The sequence below is a fragment of the Oncorhynchus keta genome, chromosome 29, assembly GCF_023373465.1.
Source record: "Oncorhynchus keta strain PuntledgeMale-10-30-2019 chromosome 29, Oket_V2, whole genome shotgun sequence".
Taxonomy (NCBI): domain Eukaryota; kingdom Metazoa; phylum Chordata; class Actinopteri; order Salmoniformes; family Salmonidae; genus Oncorhynchus; species Oncorhynchus keta.
In genome coordinates, this window is record NC_068449.1 from 27,831,587 (window position 1) to 27,852,722 (window position 21,136).

At 43.9% G+C, this 21,136-nt stretch overlaps 2 protein-coding genes across 2 annotated transcripts in view; both read right to left on the reverse strand.

Annotated features, from left to right (window-relative positions):
• The window catches only part of aqr (aquarius intron-binding spliceosomal factor), a 61,103-nt gene extending 46,740 nt beyond the window's left edge, over positions 1-14,363 (reverse strand). Inside the window, exons 1-18 of the mRNA XM_035743184.2 lie at positions 14,230-14,363; positions 13,831-13,934; positions 13,315-13,371; positions 13,185-13,225; positions 13,063-13,098; positions 12,852-12,972; positions 12,461-12,601; positions 11,815-11,883; positions 11,486-11,586; positions 10,308-10,384; positions 9,144-9,208; positions 7,679-7,909; positions 7,012-7,115; positions 4,519-4,621; positions 2,934-3,054; positions 2,341-2,482; positions 1,600-1,778; positions 504-671 (exon numbers count right to left, since the gene is read on the reverse strand). Coding sequence (XP_035599077.1) covers positions 504-671; positions 1,600-1,778; positions 2,341-2,482; positions 2,934-3,054; positions 4,519-4,621; positions 7,012-7,115; positions 7,679-7,909; positions 9,144-9,208; positions 10,308-10,384; positions 11,486-11,586; positions 11,815-11,883; positions 12,461-12,601; positions 12,852-12,972; positions 13,063-13,098; positions 13,185-13,225; positions 13,315-13,371; positions 13,831-13,905 — 1,831 coding nt within the window. The 5' untranslated portion in view covers positions 13,906-13,934; positions 14,230-14,363. The remainder of the gene's footprint in view (positions 1-503; positions 672-1,599; positions 1,779-2,340; positions 2,483-2,933; positions 3,055-4,518; positions 4,622-7,011; positions 7,116-7,678; positions 7,910-9,143; positions 9,209-10,307; positions 10,385-11,485; positions 11,587-11,814; positions 11,884-12,460; positions 12,602-12,851; positions 12,973-13,062; positions 13,099-13,184; positions 13,226-13,314; positions 13,372-13,830; positions 13,935-14,229) is intronic.
• Positions 14,364-15,991: 1,628 nt separating this feature from the next.
• On the reverse strand, positions 15,992-20,324 carry LOC118362663 (zinc finger protein 770-like). Its single transcript, XM_035743185.2, has 2 exons — positions 20,148-20,324; positions 15,992-19,767 (listed from the first exon to the last, which is right to left on the reverse strand). The coding sequence occupies exon 2, from the start codon at positions 19,702-19,704 to the stop codon at positions 16,219-16,221; it is 3,486 nt and encodes a 1,161-aa protein (XP_035599078.1). The 5' UTR covers positions 19,705-19,767; positions 20,148-20,324; the 3' UTR covers positions 15,992-16,218.
• Positions 20,325-21,136: the final 812 nt, after the last annotated feature.

Below are 21,136 nucleotides of genomic sequence, written 5' to 3' on the forward strand. Positions count from 1 at the left end.
TAACAAAGAGACCAAATATTTACACAAGTAAAGTATGTTTTTATAAATTTGCACAAACTAAAAAAAACAAAAAACTTTCCGCTTTATCCTTCTGCGGTATTGTGTGTAGATTGATGGGGAAAACTATTCATTTCAACCATTTTAGAATAAGGCTGTAACGTAACAAGATGTTACGTGAATACTTTCCCAATGCACTGTATAACATGTCCTTTTCTACATGAATGAAATGGAATAAATAAAGCATTGAGAAGCGTTCAGGTGCGATGGGTTGCCCTAACGTTAATGGAATGTTAATGTGAACAGGTCAGTTCTCTGGTTGAGTGTCACCATGCCACTAGACTTCATGGGCTGGAGGTTTGGGGGTCGGAGGAGGATGATGATGCGAAGGGTGTGTGACATGAGTATGTGTGAATGTGTATGGGCAGGATGCGTGTGCCTGTGGCGGTGGGAAGTGCATGTATGCACATCTCTGTGTGTGTGTGTGTGTGCGCGCGCCAGCCTACCTTCCTCGATGACACGGCCTTTGTCGTCCAGCATGCCCTGCACCTCGCAGCCCCTCACATAAGCCAGGCCTGTCTGCTCCACGAAGGGCTGGCGGCGGTCAAAGCGCGTGCCGTAGGGCAGGTTGGGCCGCACCGTGACCAGAAAGCAAACGTCGTGCTTACGCAGCCCTGGGAAAGGTGAAAAAGAGAGAGGAGAGGGAGAGAACGCCCCGTCAGCGCCCGGCTGATCTTTAAAACATGAAGTTGTAATTATACAAGGGGGAGGAGAGGGGGATATTGAGATGACATTGAGCTATCCTCCTGCACGCTGAGGTTTGCTAGGTGTGGGTGGAGAGCAGAGGCCCCTTTAATAAAACTACAGATTGATTTGAAATAAATCAATTCACAAATTAACCAGCACAATTTCCACATTATACATTTCAGCCTTGAAAACATTCCTATTTGATAGAACAACCTCTAGTGCTAGCTACAGTCAGCAATGTCATATAGTTTGATATGTTCATGGTAAAACAATGAATCTTGATGTGGTTAATTAGGATCCCCATTAGCCGACGCTAAGTGCTAGTCTTACTGGTTTCCGGCTAGTCTTACTGGTTAGCAGTACTACCATTTGAGCTGGTTTGCGTCTCTATGGACGAGGGCCTTACTTTAAGCCATTTATACATTTTAGAGCAAACAGAATGAGCAGCAGCTACGTTTGGCTACATAACCGACAGTTAGTGGAATTCCCACAAGAGAGTAATGGTTAATGTGATTGGATGTTAATTATTTGACTAAGCTACCTGTTTTTGACATTGTGTTGTTATTTTGCTGAACACTAGATGGTTTAATTTTATTTTTGGCAGTGAAACGAGGCTACTCAGGCGAGAGAAAAAACCTCACCCAAATGTATAGCCTCGTTGGAAAATATAAATGGACTGTTTGAAATATTTGTAAAAAAATGTTTTAATGTGAATAACATTTTTATTTGACGTATCCGCGACAGCATTGCGCGTGGAAATACCTGGTATAGACAGAATGCTGAAAAGGAAGAAGAGGGGGAGTGCGAGAGAGCAGGGGATAGAGAAAGGAGAGATAGGAGAAGAGAGCCAAGTACCTTCCCACTCGTGTTTGATGTGGTCTCGTACGTTGAGATTGACAGTGATGTCCGCTCGGACGCGGGCAGGCCAGTTCTCGCCGATGTTGGGCTTGGCCACCTCCACAATGGAGAAGGCTGTGATGGTCTGAGCCATTCTGGCCCAGCCCCCAAACACCACACCACCATACTCTGACTCCCTATAGGAAGACAAGACAACAGGTCAGCCCCTAAACACCACCATCCTCTGACTGCCTATAGGAAGACAAGACAACAGGTCAGCCCCTAAACACCACCATCCTCTGACTGCCTATAGGAAGACAAGACAACAGGTCAGCCCCTAAACACCACCATCCTCTGACTGCCTATAGGAAGACAAGACAACAGGTCAGCCCCTAAACACCACCATACTCTGACTGCCTATAGGAAGACAAGACAACAGGTCAGCCCCTAAACACCACCATCCTCTGACTGCCTATAGGAAGACAAGACAACAGGTCAGCCCCTAAACACCACCATCCTCTGACTGCCTATAGGAAGACAAGACAACAGGTCAGCCCCTAAACACCACCATCCTCTGACTGCCTATAGGAAGACAAGACAACAGGTCAGCCCCTAAACACCACCATACTATGACTGCCTGAATGTAATAGAAATTGAGTTATAATATATGAGTGATACAAAAATATACATTTGAAAGAAACAGAAATGTGGCAACCTTATTTTACCATCAGTTATTAAGTGTGTGCATTCTCTGCTCACCATGGTTTCATGCGAGTCACCACGTCCTCCACATCCTGTCTGATCTCGTAGGTGGACTCCAGACGGAACAAGTTGAAGTTTCTCAGCAGGTAGTCATGGAGGGTCAGGAACTGCAGATTCAGCTTTGGCAGAGCCAGACAACCTGGAACACACACACACACGCAGAGAGGAAACAGATTTGGGAACAAATGCATGTAATTGGTAATAGACCTACTACCTACACATCTATTTCAGAGTAACAAACATGGCCCTGTGTGTTCCCTGACCAGGAACAATTCTGGACCCACTTGACAGGGACAATCCCTTAGCTAGAACAGTGGCAGTCAACTATACATTTGCAGAGTCGACTATACAGCTAGTTCTACACCTGTAATCTCTTGGCAGGCTAAAACAGCCTTATAAAATGTCGTTAGGCTCATGGATTTCAATGGCTTTACGGGGCTGTAGGCATCTTAGCTGGTGAAGATGCTCCAGCCAGCCTAAAGAGGATTGCCCTTTAAGAGGATGCCAGCTAAGGTGCCCCTGAGGTGTGGGATAACAGCGGTGTGTGTGTGTGAGATGAGTTTGCGAGGAGATAGCGTAGAAAGACAGACCTTCGCCAGAATAGTACTCAGTGGGGACGATGTTCTCATCCCAGATAATCTTCTCCGTTGGATAAAGAGGCATTTGATTAAGTTGCTCAATCTGGGAGATTCTCCTCTCATGACGAGACACCTGGAAGAATGTGTGAGAAGGAAGATAGACAGACAAAGAAATTGGATGAACGAGCCATTGGTCTACTCTGGTACAGACTGCCCTTGCAACACGTATCCCCCCCCCCCTTACTCACTAGATCAGTGGTATTAAGAACAATGTTTGGTCAAATTAAATCGGGTCAGACGTATGGCGTCACACCAGTCACCATCCCCCTGTCATGACAAACTCCTCATTCATTCATGTGTTTTAGGTCAGGGGCCTTAGTGTTGTGGCCTAAATGATGGTTGTGTTCCAAACATGATGCAGAAGCCTATATAATCCTTGTGTTCCCATGTGACCACTCTGTCAATAACCGCCATGCTGCGTGAATCCTGTTACACTGCTGTGTTCTCTGCCAGGCACTATCCAACCCAGGGTTTTGTCATTCTCATGTCCATCAGGGACTGGCAGAGAGGTCCATAGAGCTCTAGACCCTATGCCTCGATGGAATGTAACGTCCAGTTCAAATACCTCGGACAATTCCATTTTAAAACAAACAAATATAACGTTGGATCAAATTCACTGCAATCCAGGAAAACTCAAGTTCCCAACTTCCCCTAGGAATTCAGTCCATATTAAAAAGGAAAAACAATATTCTGTTCAGAATTCAAGAGTGGTTGGTTAATGTCTTGGGGAAATTAAATAACCATCAGAACAGTGATAGCTAGAGGCTGAACACAGCATAACTCCAGTCCTCTCATTCCCCAGGTTTAATTGCAGACTCTGCAGTGTGTGTGAGCTGCTCTGCTCCCTACTGTACAGCACAGCGCCCCGAGCCTCTGACAGACACATAATACCTAACTGGAATCTTTGGAGATTTTCGGTTGCTCAGGGCAACCCGGGGCCAAATGAGTCCCCTGACATTGGTTCTGGGAAACAATCTAATCAGCTAATTATGGAAAAGCTTCTCTTCAGTAGTGGGGAGAGGAGGCCTAGAGAAGACTTGAAGTGGGTAATTACAGTAGTAAGGACAGAGCAGGTCAGTGGCTGGTCGCTTGGTGACAGAGGGTTATGGGGGATGAGAATTGTTAAACACACTGGATTTCTGTTTTTAGGAGGGACTAAAAGGTGTGTGTGGAGAGCAATCAGATCCACTGCTGTCTTTTCCTAGGATAAGAGAAACATTGCTGGGGGTTGCATACTGTATTCCAAGGTCAAAAGCATAAATGAGTGGCTTTTAAACAAGCAACAAATACCTGTTATGCCGCTACGCTCCCCAGGCAATTATTGTTCTGAAAATGACCATATCCTGACGTTGCTGCGGTTTAGCCAAGCACCTTGGGTGGCGTCTCATTATCGTTCCCTTCCCTTCCCCCTTAACCACAGATCTAGGATCAGATAACCCTTTCCCCATTCCTAACTTAAAGCATTAGGACGATGACACAAATACCTGATCCCCAATCAGTGGTTAAGGACAACGTCTCCCTGTTTTGTAGCACCTACCAGCAGCTCCAGGAGGACCTCCTTCTCATAGGTGGTGTCCTGTCCCTCTGCCAGCTCTGGTAAGAGGCATAGATACGAGGCCACCCTGTGGAGAGTGTTGGAACTGCATGGAGGAAAAGAGAAACAACTTTAGCATATTTGACATTACAAACATAATATTTATTTCCTTTGAGCATCATGATTTAAACAGTCATATATTTTCTGCTAAGTCAGTCAGTTTACTACAACATGAAGACCCAGGGGTAGAAATGCACATTCAGGAGAATATTTACACTGTGCCGATGATTCTATTTTTCTGAGGAAAACTCCCCTATTCCAGCGTCCGGGTCGCTACCCTTTATTTGACAATGTGAAAAGTGCCAAATTTTCCCAACACACAGGCTGTTCCTTAAATCTGTGCTTGATAGAATTGCAATGTAATGTATGCTAGTCCTCGTGTTTTCCTCAACCCTGCTCTGCTAAGTAGCGGCCACTGCAGTCCTGCTCTGTCAGCATGGCGTGTTCAGGGGCCGGGGTCGATGCGATTATTCAAATCCAACCACATCTCCATCTCTCAGAGCTGAGGCAGAGGCTGCCTCGGCATGTGCCATGACACAGGGAGGGGTTGGTATAAAGAGACACTGTGACTGAGTCCTGTACAGACAGAGCGGGACACGTGTCATTGTGAGCAGAAGTGTGGGCAGGCTCGTGATGATGCCATGATTTGACCACACGGATCAGTGGGTTTTGCTGGCCATGCAGATGGTCCGTCTAGGGACTGGTATGGGTCACGCTGCTGTACTGTACTTCACGACAAAGCTAAAATAGCTGCTATGAGTTGTTAAGGAGACGAATGCAGCAATTATCTCAATATTAAATCATTTCTGATAACAATTAAGTATCTTACTGTAATTGTTTTCCCCAAAAAATGTTTAAAGGGTAAAAAAGAAACAAAAACAGATTCTTAGCAAAGAGTAATTTGTCAAGCAAGAATTCTGCTGGGACAGTCAGACGGGTCTGAGTGGGGAGGGGAAAATGGCGCAGGAGGAGATGGCTGCCGTTTAACAGGCTCCTAACCAATTGTGCTATTGTGTGTTTTTTCCGCATTATTTCTAACTTCTAATTTTGTGCATAATTATTCTGCCACTGTCTAATATCTTGTGCTTGACAGAGTCGTGGCTGAACGACGACATGGATAACATACAACTGGCGGGGCTTTCCGTGCATCGGCAAGAATGCACAGCCTCCTCATGTAACACAAGGGGTGGTGGTCTGTGTCTATTTGAAAAGAAATCAATCATTTCACAGTATTATTCCTAACTTATAGTGACGAAATATATATAAAACCCAGGAAAATAATCTTTATTACCACACTGGGACTTTAAAACTGAAAGGGAAAAATACCCCGTCTGTGTGCGTTTTGGGTACTTAGCAGATCAATCGGGAATAGTGGACGAGTGGCAGTTTATCTTGTGGGTAGCACAGCTGAAATAGCTGGCATTAAAAATAAGGTTTTCTGGGTAAAAAAAGTGCCTTGTTAAAAGTGATGGGCATATGTGGAGTTTCCAGAGCTGCTTTGAAGCCAGTGGGGCGACTGGATAACAATGCAGAGCCTGGCTTCATTCACGAGAACAACAATACACAGGAGAAAAGACAGCTTGAGCTCCTCTCTTCTGGAATAAATTCACACAACAGCTCTGATATTTCACTGCTTGGCTTGCTGAGACCCAGTGTTAATTATCTCAAACTCAGCAGCACCTAGGACAAGGAGGAAAGGAGACAAGGATAGGAAAAGGGATACCTAGTCAGTTGTACAACTAAATGCATCTTCCGCATTTAACCCAACCCCCCAGAATCAGAGACTCCCACGTCATTGGCGCCCGGGGAACAGTTGTTGTTAGGGACAACTGCCTTGCTCAAGGGCAGAACGGCACACCTTGTTGGCTCGGGGATTCGAACCAGTGACCTTTTGTTTCCGCTAGGCTACCTGCCGCCGCCCCACACACACACACACACACACTAACAAGGCCCCGTCAAAGGAGGGAATGTTTTTTTGCTGAGGCCACTCCCTAACATGATCTGACAAACACAGCTGTTCAAAGAGTTTATTCTCCAGCTCCTGCAGATCGATTCAATTAATGAGGCGAGCCTCTCGCTCTCCCTCTGGTTGGTACCACTCTACTGCACATTCAAGGACTCACAGGCTGACTAAAGTTCACTGTCGGGGGGGCAGCGTTAGGGATGCTAGCGTTACGCCAGTGACAACTCAACATTTGTCATCACGGTAGCGTGAAGATATAAAGGTTTAGATGTGTATGGATGTTTTCCTCCACACACAAAAACAGCTTATATTTCACTGCCTGGCTTGCTGAGACCCAGTGTTACCTATATCAAAACCAGCAGCACCTAGGACCAAGAGGAAAGGAGACAAGGATAGGAAGCGCGCGCACACACACACACACACGCTAACAATTGATTCTTCTCCCACCCGTCTATCACACAGACACACTTTACCTGAGATGACCAAACTGTTTTGTAAGGGATTCCCGTGTGTCCACTGCTGCCACATTGGACAGGGCAAAGTCCTGCAGCTCTGGGAAATGGGCAAAGGCAGCCCTCTGAAAGACAACACACAAACATTAAGAGCAGTTGCAAACACCTCAGAGCCAGTGTGATGTCAGGCACCTTATGGATTTCCCTCATTTATTAATCCAGCATCTATGTGGGGCTAGAGAGAAGTAGGGGAAAGAGAGAGATGGACAGATGGAGAGCCAAGCTAAGAACAGATGAACCAACCTGTATATTTATACAAAGATGCATTTGATCATATCAAGTTGAGAGGTAAAAAAATAAATAATTATGAAACATGTTGAACACTGAAATCTATGGAGAATTCTCTCTGGGACTGAAATGTGACTTGACATTATTTCTTGTCAAAGACGTCTGGAAGCCGTCACTAAATCATGAATGATTCATATTCGTACATGTTTTACTCACAGCACCGGCCACATCGCCCAGGTGCACGCGACTCTCGCGCTCTACTTTCAACGCTTAAAATGTGCCACTGATGTTAACAACAATCCCTATCAAATAAACTATTCTAATACACAACACATTCTTAACTAGACAGGTAGGGGAACCAAACAAAAATGGAGGCCAGCATGGTGTTGTATGCGTGTACCTGCAGTGAAGTGATTCTGTCGTAGTGGAGTGTGGTCATCTCCTTCTCTGTCAGGGCGTTGCCCGTCTGGTCATTGATCTCAAAGCCTGTGTAGAACTTCAGCATGTCCAGTAACTGGCAGAAGAGGTGACCCTCCTTCTCTCTCTGCATGAGACTGGACAGGTGGCAGCTCACCACCAGGTGGGAGTCGTCCAGCACCGTGTTGAACCAGCGCCTGGTGGGCAGCAGGGCCTGAACACAGACAGAATGGATCCACACATTACACATCATGGGAAAACCATGCTGAAACAGCAGCCTTTATACGAGACCAGAGCCTCAATAATGATTGATTTTTCCACACATACACCTAGAAAAACAAAAGGGGCCTCAGTCAGAATGTTAAACACATTGAGGGTGTTCTAAAATCCAGCCTACTATTACTATGCAGCCCAGCCCTGTAGCTGATAACAAGGAGACGGTGCAACATCACTAACCAGGATTAGTCCATGTATGGATTGACTCAGTCACTGGGGTCATTCAGGTCAATCCATCTACCAAACACAATTCCCAGCATTGCGGCCCAGAGTATAAATAGGGCCCTATTGATAAAGGGTCGACTTGAGAAGGTTGTTTTGGACACTTTTTGATGAGGGTTAGAGTTCACATTTCCAAGAAAAGAGGAAAGGAGAAAAACAATGACAATACTTATACAGAAACATGTATGGAAAATGGCAACACCAGAACCTTCATTTATTCCATTGAATTCACCTCTATACAGAAGGCAGGTGCTGCAAAGGATTATACCCTCTCACATCACAGGCAAGCGTTATCTACGGCAGCCATCTTTGAGCCCCAACCAGCCATGACAGATAAGACAGCTCAGCCTAGCAGAAGTGTAAAATGTAGGGTCTCTTTTTCCATACAGAGACTCATAGGGCACCATCATATCATCGCAGAGAAGGCAAGTATGATATTTCAGCCATCCCTTTGTAAAATGATACTGCTGAGAGGGAAAGGATTTCTCTGGAGGCAGCTTGCCTTGCCGGTGCCAGGGGAAAAAAGTATAGCCTGTCATCAGATGGAATAGAACTCAATTCATCCTATCCTCCCTGTGTGGAAACAGGAGCAGCGTCACCTAGCAGCCTGGAGAGGGAAGGGACCACCTTGACTGTGACACCTCGCTACATGTCATCATAAAGCCAGAGTAGAGAGGATAAGAAAGCGTGCTACATTGTGACCTTACACCTCTATGTTAGAAATAACCTAGATTTACTAAGTCAACAAAAACCAATCATTCAGGGACAGAGTTCCATACTCAACACAGATCAAGACCGAAATAGGTGTACAGGTAGGTAGAGTGAACTCAAGTGTCTTTGCATGCTCAGTGATTGCAGATATTCAGTTGATCCTACATGAAATGGCTGCCTGGTACCCCTCATAACTACACAACAAGAACATAGCGTCCCTTATAAATGGTGTTAATTACCTCCAGGTCAATCATGAGCTCGATGAACCTCTCGCAGTAGTGCACCTTCTCCATGGGTACAGGGCCTGAGAGAGACAACACAGAGACAGTCAGATCAGGTAATAAAATACATGACCATACACGCTATCACACAGGAGGGAATGGGGGGGGTGATGTGTGTGTGTGAGGTAGTGCCAGGAAGTGGCCCGGACGTGCATGGAGAACACGGTGTGTGTGTCTTCCTCAGGCACTGCAGCACACTGGGAGATCAATGTGTCCGTGCTGTGGACCAGGACAATTAGAGTCTGGGTCTCAGCACGACCACCTTCACCCAGCTGCATGTTGGGAAAGATGCTATTCTGGGCATTCAGGTTGGATAAGGGTAGTCTGGTCACCCTGCTTTACATCACCATGGATACTGTGATGAGGGGGAGCATCTGGACAGGACTGCCCTTTCAAAGTGGGGGGTCAAGTCAGAAGGAAAGGATGAACTTTGGGAAAGATAGAGGGTTGAAAAAGTGGGTCTCACACCAGTAATGAGGTCTGAGTTTAGAGAAGGCGACAGCTGAGACGGTCACAGAGATGAGGTCTGCGCATAGATAAAGACTATCAAAGATCAATGGCTAATCATATACAAGGATAAAGTCTAGCAAGTAGCACCTGCCTGGGCTGTCCTCGTTTGCCACTGGTAGGGAAGGGGATATCTAGTCAGTTGCAAAATTGAATGCATTCAAAGAAAATGTGTCTTAACCCAACCTCTTTGAATCAGAGGTGGGGGGGGCTGCTTTAAGCGACATCCACTTCATCTGCGCCCGGGGAGAAGTTGTTGTCAGGGGTTAACTGCCTTGGCCTTGAGTAACAACTGTTCCCCGGCCTCAGAACGGCAGATTCCCCCTCCCACCTTGCCAGCTATGGGATTCGAACCAGCGACCTTTCGGTTACTGGCCCAAGGCTCTTAACCGCTGGGCTGCCTGCCGCCAGAGTAAGATTTGTACCTCTGCTAACTTTTAAAATACATTTGCACAACAAGGTGTGACAACTTTTTCTGTATGAGGACCATATTTAGCCTTGAGAATCTCTTCTAAGTAAATCTGACCCCCCTCCCCTCCGCGGTGTCCTGCTGCTTGTGGGGAATAACGAAACACTGCTTTGCTGATAAATCATAACTGTGTTGCTAAATGTTACCTGCTGGGGAAATGGACACCAGAACACCAAGAAACTTCTTAATGAGAGCAGAGAGGAACGTCCTCTCCATCTTAGCTCTGGAAATAAAGGCAGGGAAATAATAATTAGCAACACACATCACTGTGCCTTTGATGGGACTATGTCTACTGGTCCAGACACAGGCAGAAGGTCTATGTCTCCTGGTCCAGACACAGGCAGAGGGTCTATGTCTCCTGGTCCAGACACAGGCAGAGGGTCTATGTCTCCTGGTCCAGACACAGGCAGAGGGTCTATGTCTCCTGGTCCAGACACAGGCAGAGGGTCTATGTCTCCTGGTCCAGACACAGGCAGAGGGTCTATGTCTCCTGGTCCAGACACAGGCAGAAGGTCTATGTCTACTGGTCCAGACACAGGCAGAGGGTCTATGTCTACTGGTCCTAATACATGCAGAAAGTCAATGTCTACTGGTCCTAATACATGCAGAAAGTCTATGTCTCCTGGTCCAGATACACGCAGAAGGTCTATGTCTACTGGTCCAGATACACGCAGAAGGTCAATGTCTACTGGTCCTAATACATGCAGAAAGTCTATGTCTCCTGGTCCAGATACACGCAGAAGGTCTATGTCAACTGGTCCAGATACATGCAGAAGGTCTATGTCTACTGGTCCAGACACATGCAGAAGGTCTATGTGTACTGGTCCAGATACATACAGAAGGTATATTTCTACTGGTCCAGATTACAGGCAGAAGGTCTATGTCTACTGGTCCAGACACATGCAGAAGGTATATTTCTACTGGTCCAGATACAGGCAGAAGGTATATTTCTACTGGTCCAGATTACAGGCAGAAGGTCTATGTCTACTGGTCCAGATACATGCAGAAGGTATATTTCTACTGGTCCAGATTACAGGCAGAAGGTCTATGTCTACTGGTCCAGATTACAGGCAGAAGGTATATTTCTACTGGTCCAGATTACAGGCAGAAGGTCTATGTCTACTGGTCCAGATACATGCAGAAGGTATATTTCTACTGGTCCAGATTACAGGCAGAAGGTCTATGTCTACTGGTCCAGTTAAAGGCAGAAGGTCTATGTCTACTGGTCCAGATACATGCAGAAGGTATATTTCTACTGGTCCAGATACATGCAGAAGGTATATTTCTCCTGGTCCAGATTACAGGCAGAGGGAGAATGTCTTACTGCTCTGATGCCTTGCCTTCCAGCTTGTCAAAATTCTTCTTGATCAGATTCCAAAACTTTTGGAGCTTGGGAACTTTCTTCAGCTCGTGTTGCAGTCTAGACTGTAAAGATGAAAGTGTGTTCATTAATCAATCTTAAGGATGCTATAAAATTAGTAAATGCAACATTTGCACTAGGAAAGTTGTTTTTGGCTCACCAACCCTATTCCACTTAATCAATCACAATTTGTAAATGTGTAAAATATTGTCACAATTTTAAACAATGCATATCTAACAGGGTGACAGTTCTAAGGACATAAGAGCACTTGAGGTAAGGGGAAATGTTCTTACAGGCAAGATACACATCCACATGGGCAGTGAGATGAGCTGCTGCACCTGCTCTCTGATCAAATCCACCTCCTGAGAGAGAGAGAGAATGGGTGTGGATCGGAGGAACATAAGGATATTTGTATGTTGGTAGACTAATGGCAATGCAGCAAACTGATTAGAATCATCACAATGAGTTCAGGAGAAACATAGGGGATGAAAATTGATTTTCAGAGTGAGACTGGTGCAATGGCTACCCATGGTTTTGAGAAGGAGTGGAGAACACAAATGTGCTAGGGAAACACCTGAATACACAATTTGAAGTGTAATACTGTCACCTAGTGGAACCTGCACCAAACTACCTTAATTAAAACCACCTCAAGGAAGTTTTCCTTTTGTTAGCTCATCTTCGTGGCCCTGAGACTACTGGATAGGCGTAAGCAGTAGCTCCATCTAGCTTCAACTTTGTTACTTCCACCTATCCATTGTCATCAGGCCGGGGAAAGGGGAGTGAACAAGGTCAGAAGAAAGGGACTCTTCATTCTATGGTTGCTACTAACATATTTCACAATAAAACAATGCATTACTCAACTTATATTATGTGGTTGATTCAGCCAATCACTAATTCTACATTTCCAGAGAGTTAGACATTGGTTGGTGTGTGACATACCAGGCTGTTGAAGCAGTGGTCAAGGAAGACCAACAGTACAGTCTGCTCCTTCAGAGTCAGGCCAGCCTCCTCTCCAGCCAGCACGGCTTCCATCACACACTTAAAGAAGTACGGGAAGTGGCTAGGCTCCTTCTTAAACACCTGGATAAAGATAATAAACCAAGGGATAAAGAAGACATGCATTGATATTAGAGGACATTGATCAATGCTTGCTGGAAACATTTTCCCTAAGTAGCTTTAACACAGGGGCTGTCCCTGTACAGCTGACCGCAACACTCATATTCACAACATAACAGCGAGTGTTGTTCAACATGCTAACACAGATAACAATTTGTTACATGAACCTAAGGATGAACATTTCTGTTTGACAGGCCACTCAATCCATTCTTACCTCCCAGGCGGGGACGTTCTCTCTGAACTTCTCATTGACTATGCAGCAGATGGACATGAGGTAGGCATTACTGGAGACCTCAGGATTATAGTTCACCCACAGGTAGTTCTCCAGGTACTGACTGAGAGGCAGGACACAAATAGCAGCATATTAAAAACATTAAATGACTGATAATGCATTGAGGCCACATAGAAAAAGGTCAAAAACCCACCTGAACTCCAACAACATGATCTTCCTAATGGCGAACCTGAAGATAAAATAGCAGAAATGGAGGATTTAAGACAAGTTAACATTACAAAATACTGATGCTATTCAAGAGTTGAGTTCACTCACTTGGACTTGAGAATCTCTCTCTCATAGACATCCTCCAAAACCTGAGTGGGTGACAATTATAGTTTGTTAGAGCAAGAAGACCATCTCCTCCACTATATTCATAACTCAAGTTTGTCAGTAGGAGGCTCACCTTTGGGTCAAATGGTAGTTTATTCTTGGCATGGGGAGCCCAGTATCTGTTAGACAACTTAGAGAAGAAAGAGTGTTATTATAACAGCAATCCACAGTACACCCCCTCCCCGGAAACCCTTCCCCTCCAATTCAAAAAGATGGCAACCAGGGCTGTGTTCAGTACGAAAAAAAACAGTGTGCAATGTTCAATCAAACATAAACGGTACTGTTCTGAACGACCAGTTGAAAAACGGGGAAGGGTTGTGGAACGCCGTCAGCAACGTAGCAAACGTTGAAACGAACTGAACGCACCCCTGCTAAATTGTGAGTCGGTCAAATAATCAGTGACATAAAAAACAAGTAAAAAAAAAAAAACTCGGTTCCCGACAGTTAAGGATGTTAACAGAGTAAAGTAGCAGCAACTACCAATGTGAAGTCCAGCATAAGCAGAGATGGCAGTTATTTTAGCACAAGTGTAATTGAGACAGCTATTAGAAAGACAAAGCACTAAAACAGTATTTGCGTATATAGTTACCTGTGTGACATATTCTGCGTTGATTTGGGACACAGAGGGCGCAGATGTTTTCTTAGCATGGGTTTGATTCTCCATGTCGCAGTTCAACTCGCTATCTTAATTTCCTGAGGAAAAATGTAACTATAAGATAACATAGCAAACGACTTATTCCAATGACATTTGTAATTTAAAACACTAGTATGCTAGATAAATCTGGACGAGCTAGCTAAATTGACTTTACAGTACAGCGAACTAGCTAGCTAGTTAATGCTAACGTTAGCTAATAACGTTAAAGAGTAGTAGTAGATTACGCTAGCTAGTACCCGTTATATTCAAATAGCTGGATATGGTGGCAAAAAATGTGTTGCTAATAAAACATTGCTTGTTTATATATAAAGTCAAATAATTGTAGAAACTAACCTTGGTATTTCAAAACATCTGTGTGATTCCCGCTACGCATGTACACAAGCAAAACGATTTATTTGCGACACATTTCCGGTGCGCTATGTTTAGAGTCCTAGTGAAACAAGGGATGTAAACATAACAGTTCCTACACAGAAAGCAGTGTCAGTATATTCCAAAATCTTTGGGCGCACCCACATGAAAAATCGATCAAGTTTGGGGTAATTTCTTTCATATCTGGGTTTATCATTATAGTTGTTATTATGGCTAAACAATATTTTAGACTATATAGTGATATGAGAGAACATAGTAGTCTATGAAGATAGGTTACCTGAATCATTCATGTGCTATTAGGATGAACTATGAAGTACCTTTTTGCATAATTCAACAGACAATATAAAATCTCAGAGATAGACATTTATATAGTATAGACATTTTTTGATCCAAACATGTCACACAAACTTTGATCAAAGTATGGTTTTACCATTCGGCCATCAGATTTGCTACAAATGCTTCTTACATTTACATTTAAGTCATTTAGCAGACGCTCTTATCCAGAGCGACTTACAAATTGGTGCATACACCTTATGACATCCAGTGGAACAGCCACTTGCATCTAAATCTTTTTTTGGGGGGAGTGAGAAGGATTACTTACCCTTACTTACCCTATCCTAGGTATTCCTTGAAGAGGTGGGGTTTCAGGTGTCTCCGGAAGGTGGTGATTGACTCCGCTGTCCTGGCATCGTGAGGGAGTTTGTTCCACCATTGGGGGGCCAGAGCAGCGAACAGTTTTGACTGGGCTGAGCGGGAACTGTACTTCCTCAGTGGTAGGGAGGCGAGCAGGCCAGAGGTGGATGAACGCAGTGCCCTTGTTTGGGTGTAGGGCCTGATCAGAGCCTGGAGGTACTGAGGTGCCGTTCCCCTCACAGCTCCGTAGGCAAGCACCATGGTCTTGTAGCGGATGCGAGCTTCAACTGGAAGCCAGTGGAGAGAGCGGAGGAGCGGACACATTACCGCACTCTATACTCCTCTATAAACTGGTCATGTCTGTTACCTGTCGCAAGACCCACTGGTTGATGCTAATTTATAAAACCCTCTTAGGCCACACTCCCCCCTATCTGAGATATCTACTGCAGCCCTCATCCTCCACACACAACACCTGTTCTGCCAGTCACATTCGGTTAAAGGTCCCCAAAGCACACACATCCTTGGGTCGCTTGTCTTTTCAGTTCGCTGCAGCTTGCGACTGAAACGAGCTGCAACAAACATTCAAACTGGACAGTTTTATCTCAATCTCTTTATTCAAAGACTCGATCATGGACACTTACTGACAGTTGTGGCTGCTTTGTGTGATGTATTGTTGTCTCTACCTTCTTGCCCTTTGTGCTGTTATCTGTGCCCAATAATATTTGTACACTGTTTTGTGCTGCTACCATGTTGTGCTGCTGCCATGTTGTGTTGCTACCATGCTATGTCGTTGTCTTAGGTCTCTCTTTATGTAGTGTTGTGCTGTCTCTCTTGTCGTGATGTGTTTTGACCTATATTTTTATTTTTAATCCCAGTCACCGCAGGCCTTTTGGTAGGCCGTCATTGGAGATAATAATTTGTTCTTAACTGACTAGCCTAGTTAAATAAAGGTTAAATAAAACAAAATAAATGGCAATTATGCAGATTATTAAAAACTAACTCTTAACCAATAAATAACACGCAAATTGTTTTTACCATAAATGCCTTGGCTTCACATGACAATAATTTCATTTTAAACTCTGGAATCAACAAATGACAATAAAAGGCACATTTTATTCAAATCAATCAAATTGTCATTTTAATCTTTCTGAACAGTGTTGTGGGCATACATAACTAAACTGAGAAAAGAGATAAATCATATTAGATATAGGTAAATAAAAACATGAATTAAAAAATGTATGCACCCACTATTGTAAATCGCTCTGGATAAAAGTGTCTGCTGAAAGACTCAAATATAAATGTATCTGTTAAGGCCATGTCTTATTTGTGTGTGCGTTGGTGTGTTTTTAGATGAGATGCTTGTGTGAAAGTCTTCTCACACACTTTACACAGGAAAGGCCTCTCTCCTGTGTGGGTGACATAATGTCTCTGGAGTTTAGAGGGAGTTTTGAAATCCTTGAAGCAAATTGCACACCGATATGGGCTTGACTCAGTAAACTCAATTAGATTTCTTGAGACACATTTATGGACCTGAAGATCCCTTTCTGTTTCAAAAGTTGTGATGCATGTGTCACACTGAAATGGCGCGTGAATTGTTTCACACCAGGAATGATCAAGCCTCTCATTTTGGATAACATTATGGCTGTCTGCATCTGCTATGACTCGATTGGTTGGAACATCCATGTCCCCCCCCATATCCTTTTGCAATGATGTCTGACCTGTAATCTCATTGCTTTGGACATGAACATTTAGATGAGTAGCAAGCTCAGATGGGGACAAGAAGTGACTGTGACAATAGTCTTCACTTTGTCTACTCCCAGATTCCATACTATCATCTGGTATGTCTTGTTTTGCCACAAAGCCTGGGTCTCTTGTCTGTGAAGAATGTTCTAAACCCTCATCAGTGACTGAGCAGTGATCAGAACTGTCTTCGTAGGACTGTGGCATGTCTCTCGGTGTCTTTCCTTGAGCAGAGACAAGAGTTTCATGGTCCCCAAACCTGCTGTTTTCGTGGACATCACTACATGTATTAATCTCATGTGTTCGTTGTTCATGGCTTCTCAAGTGGCAAGGCTGTCTGAAAGTTTTAGTGCAGAAACTGCATTTGAATGGTCTTATCCCAGTGTGTATGAGAAAGTGTCTGGATAGTTTGCTTGGAGTGTCAAAGCCCTTCTGGCAAATTGTGCACAGGTGTGCTTTTCTTTTAACACAAATCACTTTGTTTATAGGCCTGGAGTTGTTGCACTTCTGCAAATAGTTTTGTATGGATTGTTTAGAAGTCTTGACTATGTTGTTGTCCTGTTGTGCCTCTGCTTGAATATTACAAGTATCCTCAAAATTGTCCTGGAATGGTCTCCAGTCATTCACACCATTCAAATGTAACAGCTCTGTTGTTCTCATAGAACTCGCCACGGGAACTTGAGCACAGACTTTAGAGTATGGATGTTGTTGCGGCCTTCTTACTTTCATTCGGTTTCCCTGTCGAGAGGCAGGTCTGAAGGGTCTCCACTTGTGAGTTCCCTCGTGGACTTTCAGGTGTGGGGCCTGTCTGAACGTTTTTCCACATGCCAGGCATCGGAAAGCTCTCAAGCCAGTGTGTACAAGGTTGTGTCTTTGTAGTTTAGAGGCACATGGGAAATATTTGAAACATAGCAAACACTGGTGTTGGGTATGGCTTGTATTCCCCACAGGGGTGGCATCAGCACCTTTTAAAGCCAATTCAGGACCTATACTCAGGAAAGGGTCATTGTGAACTTTTCCTGCGGAAGGTTTTGCCTGATTTTTCAATTGTAAGTGGCCACATTGATTCAGTGTCGTTTCTGGTGGCATTTGGAGAGGGAGCCGAAGCTTGCATAGAGAGGATGTTGAACACTGAAACGGCACTTTACTATTGCATTCATTGTGTCCACATGTAAAAGCACTGCCTTGACCTGACTGACTCTCTGTAGGGGAGTTGAGGTGAAAGTTCCTATCAAAATTAAGCTTTTCAGGAAGCTTTTCCTGAAATTGGAGACCCACTGGATACCCTCTGTATTCAGTCATTCGACGTGATGGAGGTCTCGAACGCTGAGCATATCTTTGCTTGCCATTTCTGGACCACAGATGAGTGCGGGAGTGGATCCTTAAATGTGTTGGCTGGCGAAACCTCTTCCCACATGTGTAGCACCCAAACGGCCTCTGACCAGTATGGGTCAACATATGCCTCTGCAGTTTGGATGGAGATGGGAAACTTTTAAGGCATGCGAGACATTGATGGTTCAGTGGCTGATTCTTTGTTTTCTGGCTGATCTTCTTACATTGGCTGTTGGTTTGACCGGATACCGGTGTCTCCAGGTAAGATGTTGCAGTTGAGTCCTGCAGAGTGGAAACTGAAAAGTCTTTATCAACTTTGAAATTCAGCTTCCAGTGCTCTGGTTTAACAATAATATCAAGCTCAAATACCTTCGAATCATTAGTCTCTGGAGTAGTCATCCCTTTGTCTGAATTCTGGTATGCATGTTCTGTCTTCGACACAGCATCCCTGTGATCATCCACCTGACTTGTGTTCTGAGATTCATGTACGGTCTTATGGCTGAATTGGTGCCTCTTTAAATGGGTTGAAAGACGGAAGGCTCTACCACAGACACAGCACTGAAAGGGTCTTACTTCTTTATGCATCATGTAATGCTGCCTGCGTCTAATTGAACTGCTGAATGTCTTTGAGCAAATGCTACACTGAAAGTGACTGGTACCACTGGTATTCAGCTCCACTTTGACAGGAAGAGGAGACTTTGTTTCCAACTTGTCCAGGTGCTGTGGAGCACTGACACTTATTTCACACTGTAGCTCCATCTCTTTATTTTTGTTTCTAGCATCTATTTTTTTTTTTTTGGTACGCCCACTTTGGAAATTTGATATATTATGTGAGGCATATAGGTGGGTTTTCAGGTGTGACATCTGCCTGAATGTTTTCCCGCAGTCCTCACAGGAAAATGGCTTCTGGCCAGTGTGCGTAAGAAAATGACGCTTTAGTTTGGATGGAGAACAGAACGTTTTTGAACAAGTTGGACATTCGTGGTTCACCCTCATTCTACCTCTGGAAGAGCTCTGCTGAGACCCTAGCATGGGGATAGTCTGAAACCCAGTAGGTTTACGTTCATGTATTTGAGAGTGCATTTTCAAATGCACCCTTAGTCTAAAGGCCTTCCCACAAATGCTACACTCAAATGGTTTTGGATGACTGTGAATTGGTAAGTGCCTCTGAAGCTGGTGAGACGAACTAAAACACATTAGGCAGACTGTACATGTGTGGACATTGTCTGTGTGCCACACACCGTTCTCCATTCCATCAGAGCCGATCATGTTATCTTGCACTATTACATTTGTGAAGCCATTTCCACTTGGCAGAGTGCTTTGTTGGCTGATAAAGCAACCATTATCAGCAGGTGGGATTAGTTCAGGTTGCGGTTCGAGCTCTGTGGCTGTAGTGTACATCTCTAGTAATGTCCTCTGCATGGGCCCATCTCTTTGAAAAGACACTGTAGGCAACAGTGGGGTATCGGTAGTCAAATAATGTCCTGATTTCCTAAGAGATGGATCAAGGTTTGTAGGTACTGATATGGGATGTAGCAAACTCTCTGTGGGTGGACTCCAATTGCGGTAATTCCCTGTGTGAGTCTCAGAGTGCTTCTTTAAATGTACAGATTGTCTAAAGGCTTTTCCACAAACCAAACAGATAAATGGCTTCTGGCCTGTGTGTATGAGATAGTGTCTCTGGAGTTTAGAGCCACTCGGGAAACCCTTCTGACAAACGGAGCACTGATGCATTGTTGCCTTCTTCGTTCCTATGATGTTCCACAAATGCTTTATGATTCTTCTTCATTGAACAATCTAGGAAAAACATAAAAACAGTTTAAATACAATGTTTTTATGGGTGTATACGCATAGAATAGGCTATTCAATAATACAGAAATATTGAATCAATCTCAAAAACAACTGCATTCTTCAACCGAACAACAAAAAAACTTGTCCACCCGGGAATGCAAATCCATGAATTATTCACACCTTTCATCATGCTCTTGTAAGAAAATGTCAGCCGATCATTAAAACTCCCATTTAACATAAAATAGGCCTAACTTGAGATATGGTAACATATTACGGAAAGCTTGATTTAAGCCAGAATGACACACTGAAGATGATAGTTAGCTAACCTTAACTAATGTTTCATTTAGCCTACCAGTTACACCATGATAAATGCATAAAAGACTCACCAAGCACGTGTCCGGCTGACTGTTGTTCTCCAGAATGAGAAACACAAGAAACATGTATGCTTTGTGATCCAGAAAACGACGATAAATTGAGGTTAAGCGACAACAGCGTTCAAAATGAACTGTGTCCGTCTCTCAATAATGCTCGGGCGGAAACAGCTAGACTTATTTTAGGTTCCCACACTACCGTCACTTCTGCTCGAACGTCTACTTTAGTGGCAGTATCTATTACGTTTATTTAATTTAACCTTTATTTAACTATCCGAGGTGATAATAACAAACCAAAAACTTCGCAGAAATCCACTACAACACGTTGAACGAGTTATTTGTAATACGATTGTGGTTGGTTTAGCACAACAATGGAGACACAAACGAATTACACAGCCTCATCTCTAGATTTTTTTATTTATTTTTTACTGCAGATTGAGATTCTATCCACAATCCAAATCTGCCCCGGACTCATTGAACTGACCTAGACACTGTATACTGGCACGATCAGTCATAGACACACCTGTCTACAATCAGTCAGAGATAATAAAAAAAAGTCTAAAAAAAAGGGAAAAGGTATTGGAAATCCAACTATAGAAGTATATGTTTACCTCAGTCTCTACTTCGATATCCCACATCTTGTAGTTTAATTCAAGATGAACCAATTAACCGAGTGGCTTTCTAGTTTTGAAGATGTCTGGAAGCTTACTGTTTACTGCCTGAGCTCAGTCACCCTTGGATTAGGTGCTTGACTAAATACTTAGATGCAAAAATACACAAATAAATAGACAAACAAACTGTAGGCCTCCAGGAATTCAACTGAGCCGCTTATTTGGCTGCAGTTCATAAAATCAGCCACAAGAGGGATGCACACACCACTCAATAAACTGCTTCATCATCAAGCTGTATGAAGGAGTACATGTCAGTGATACATGTCTCATGATGGTTGCTGGTATTCACAATTGTGAATCAAGAAACACAAATAAGAACACTTTCAAAAAGAT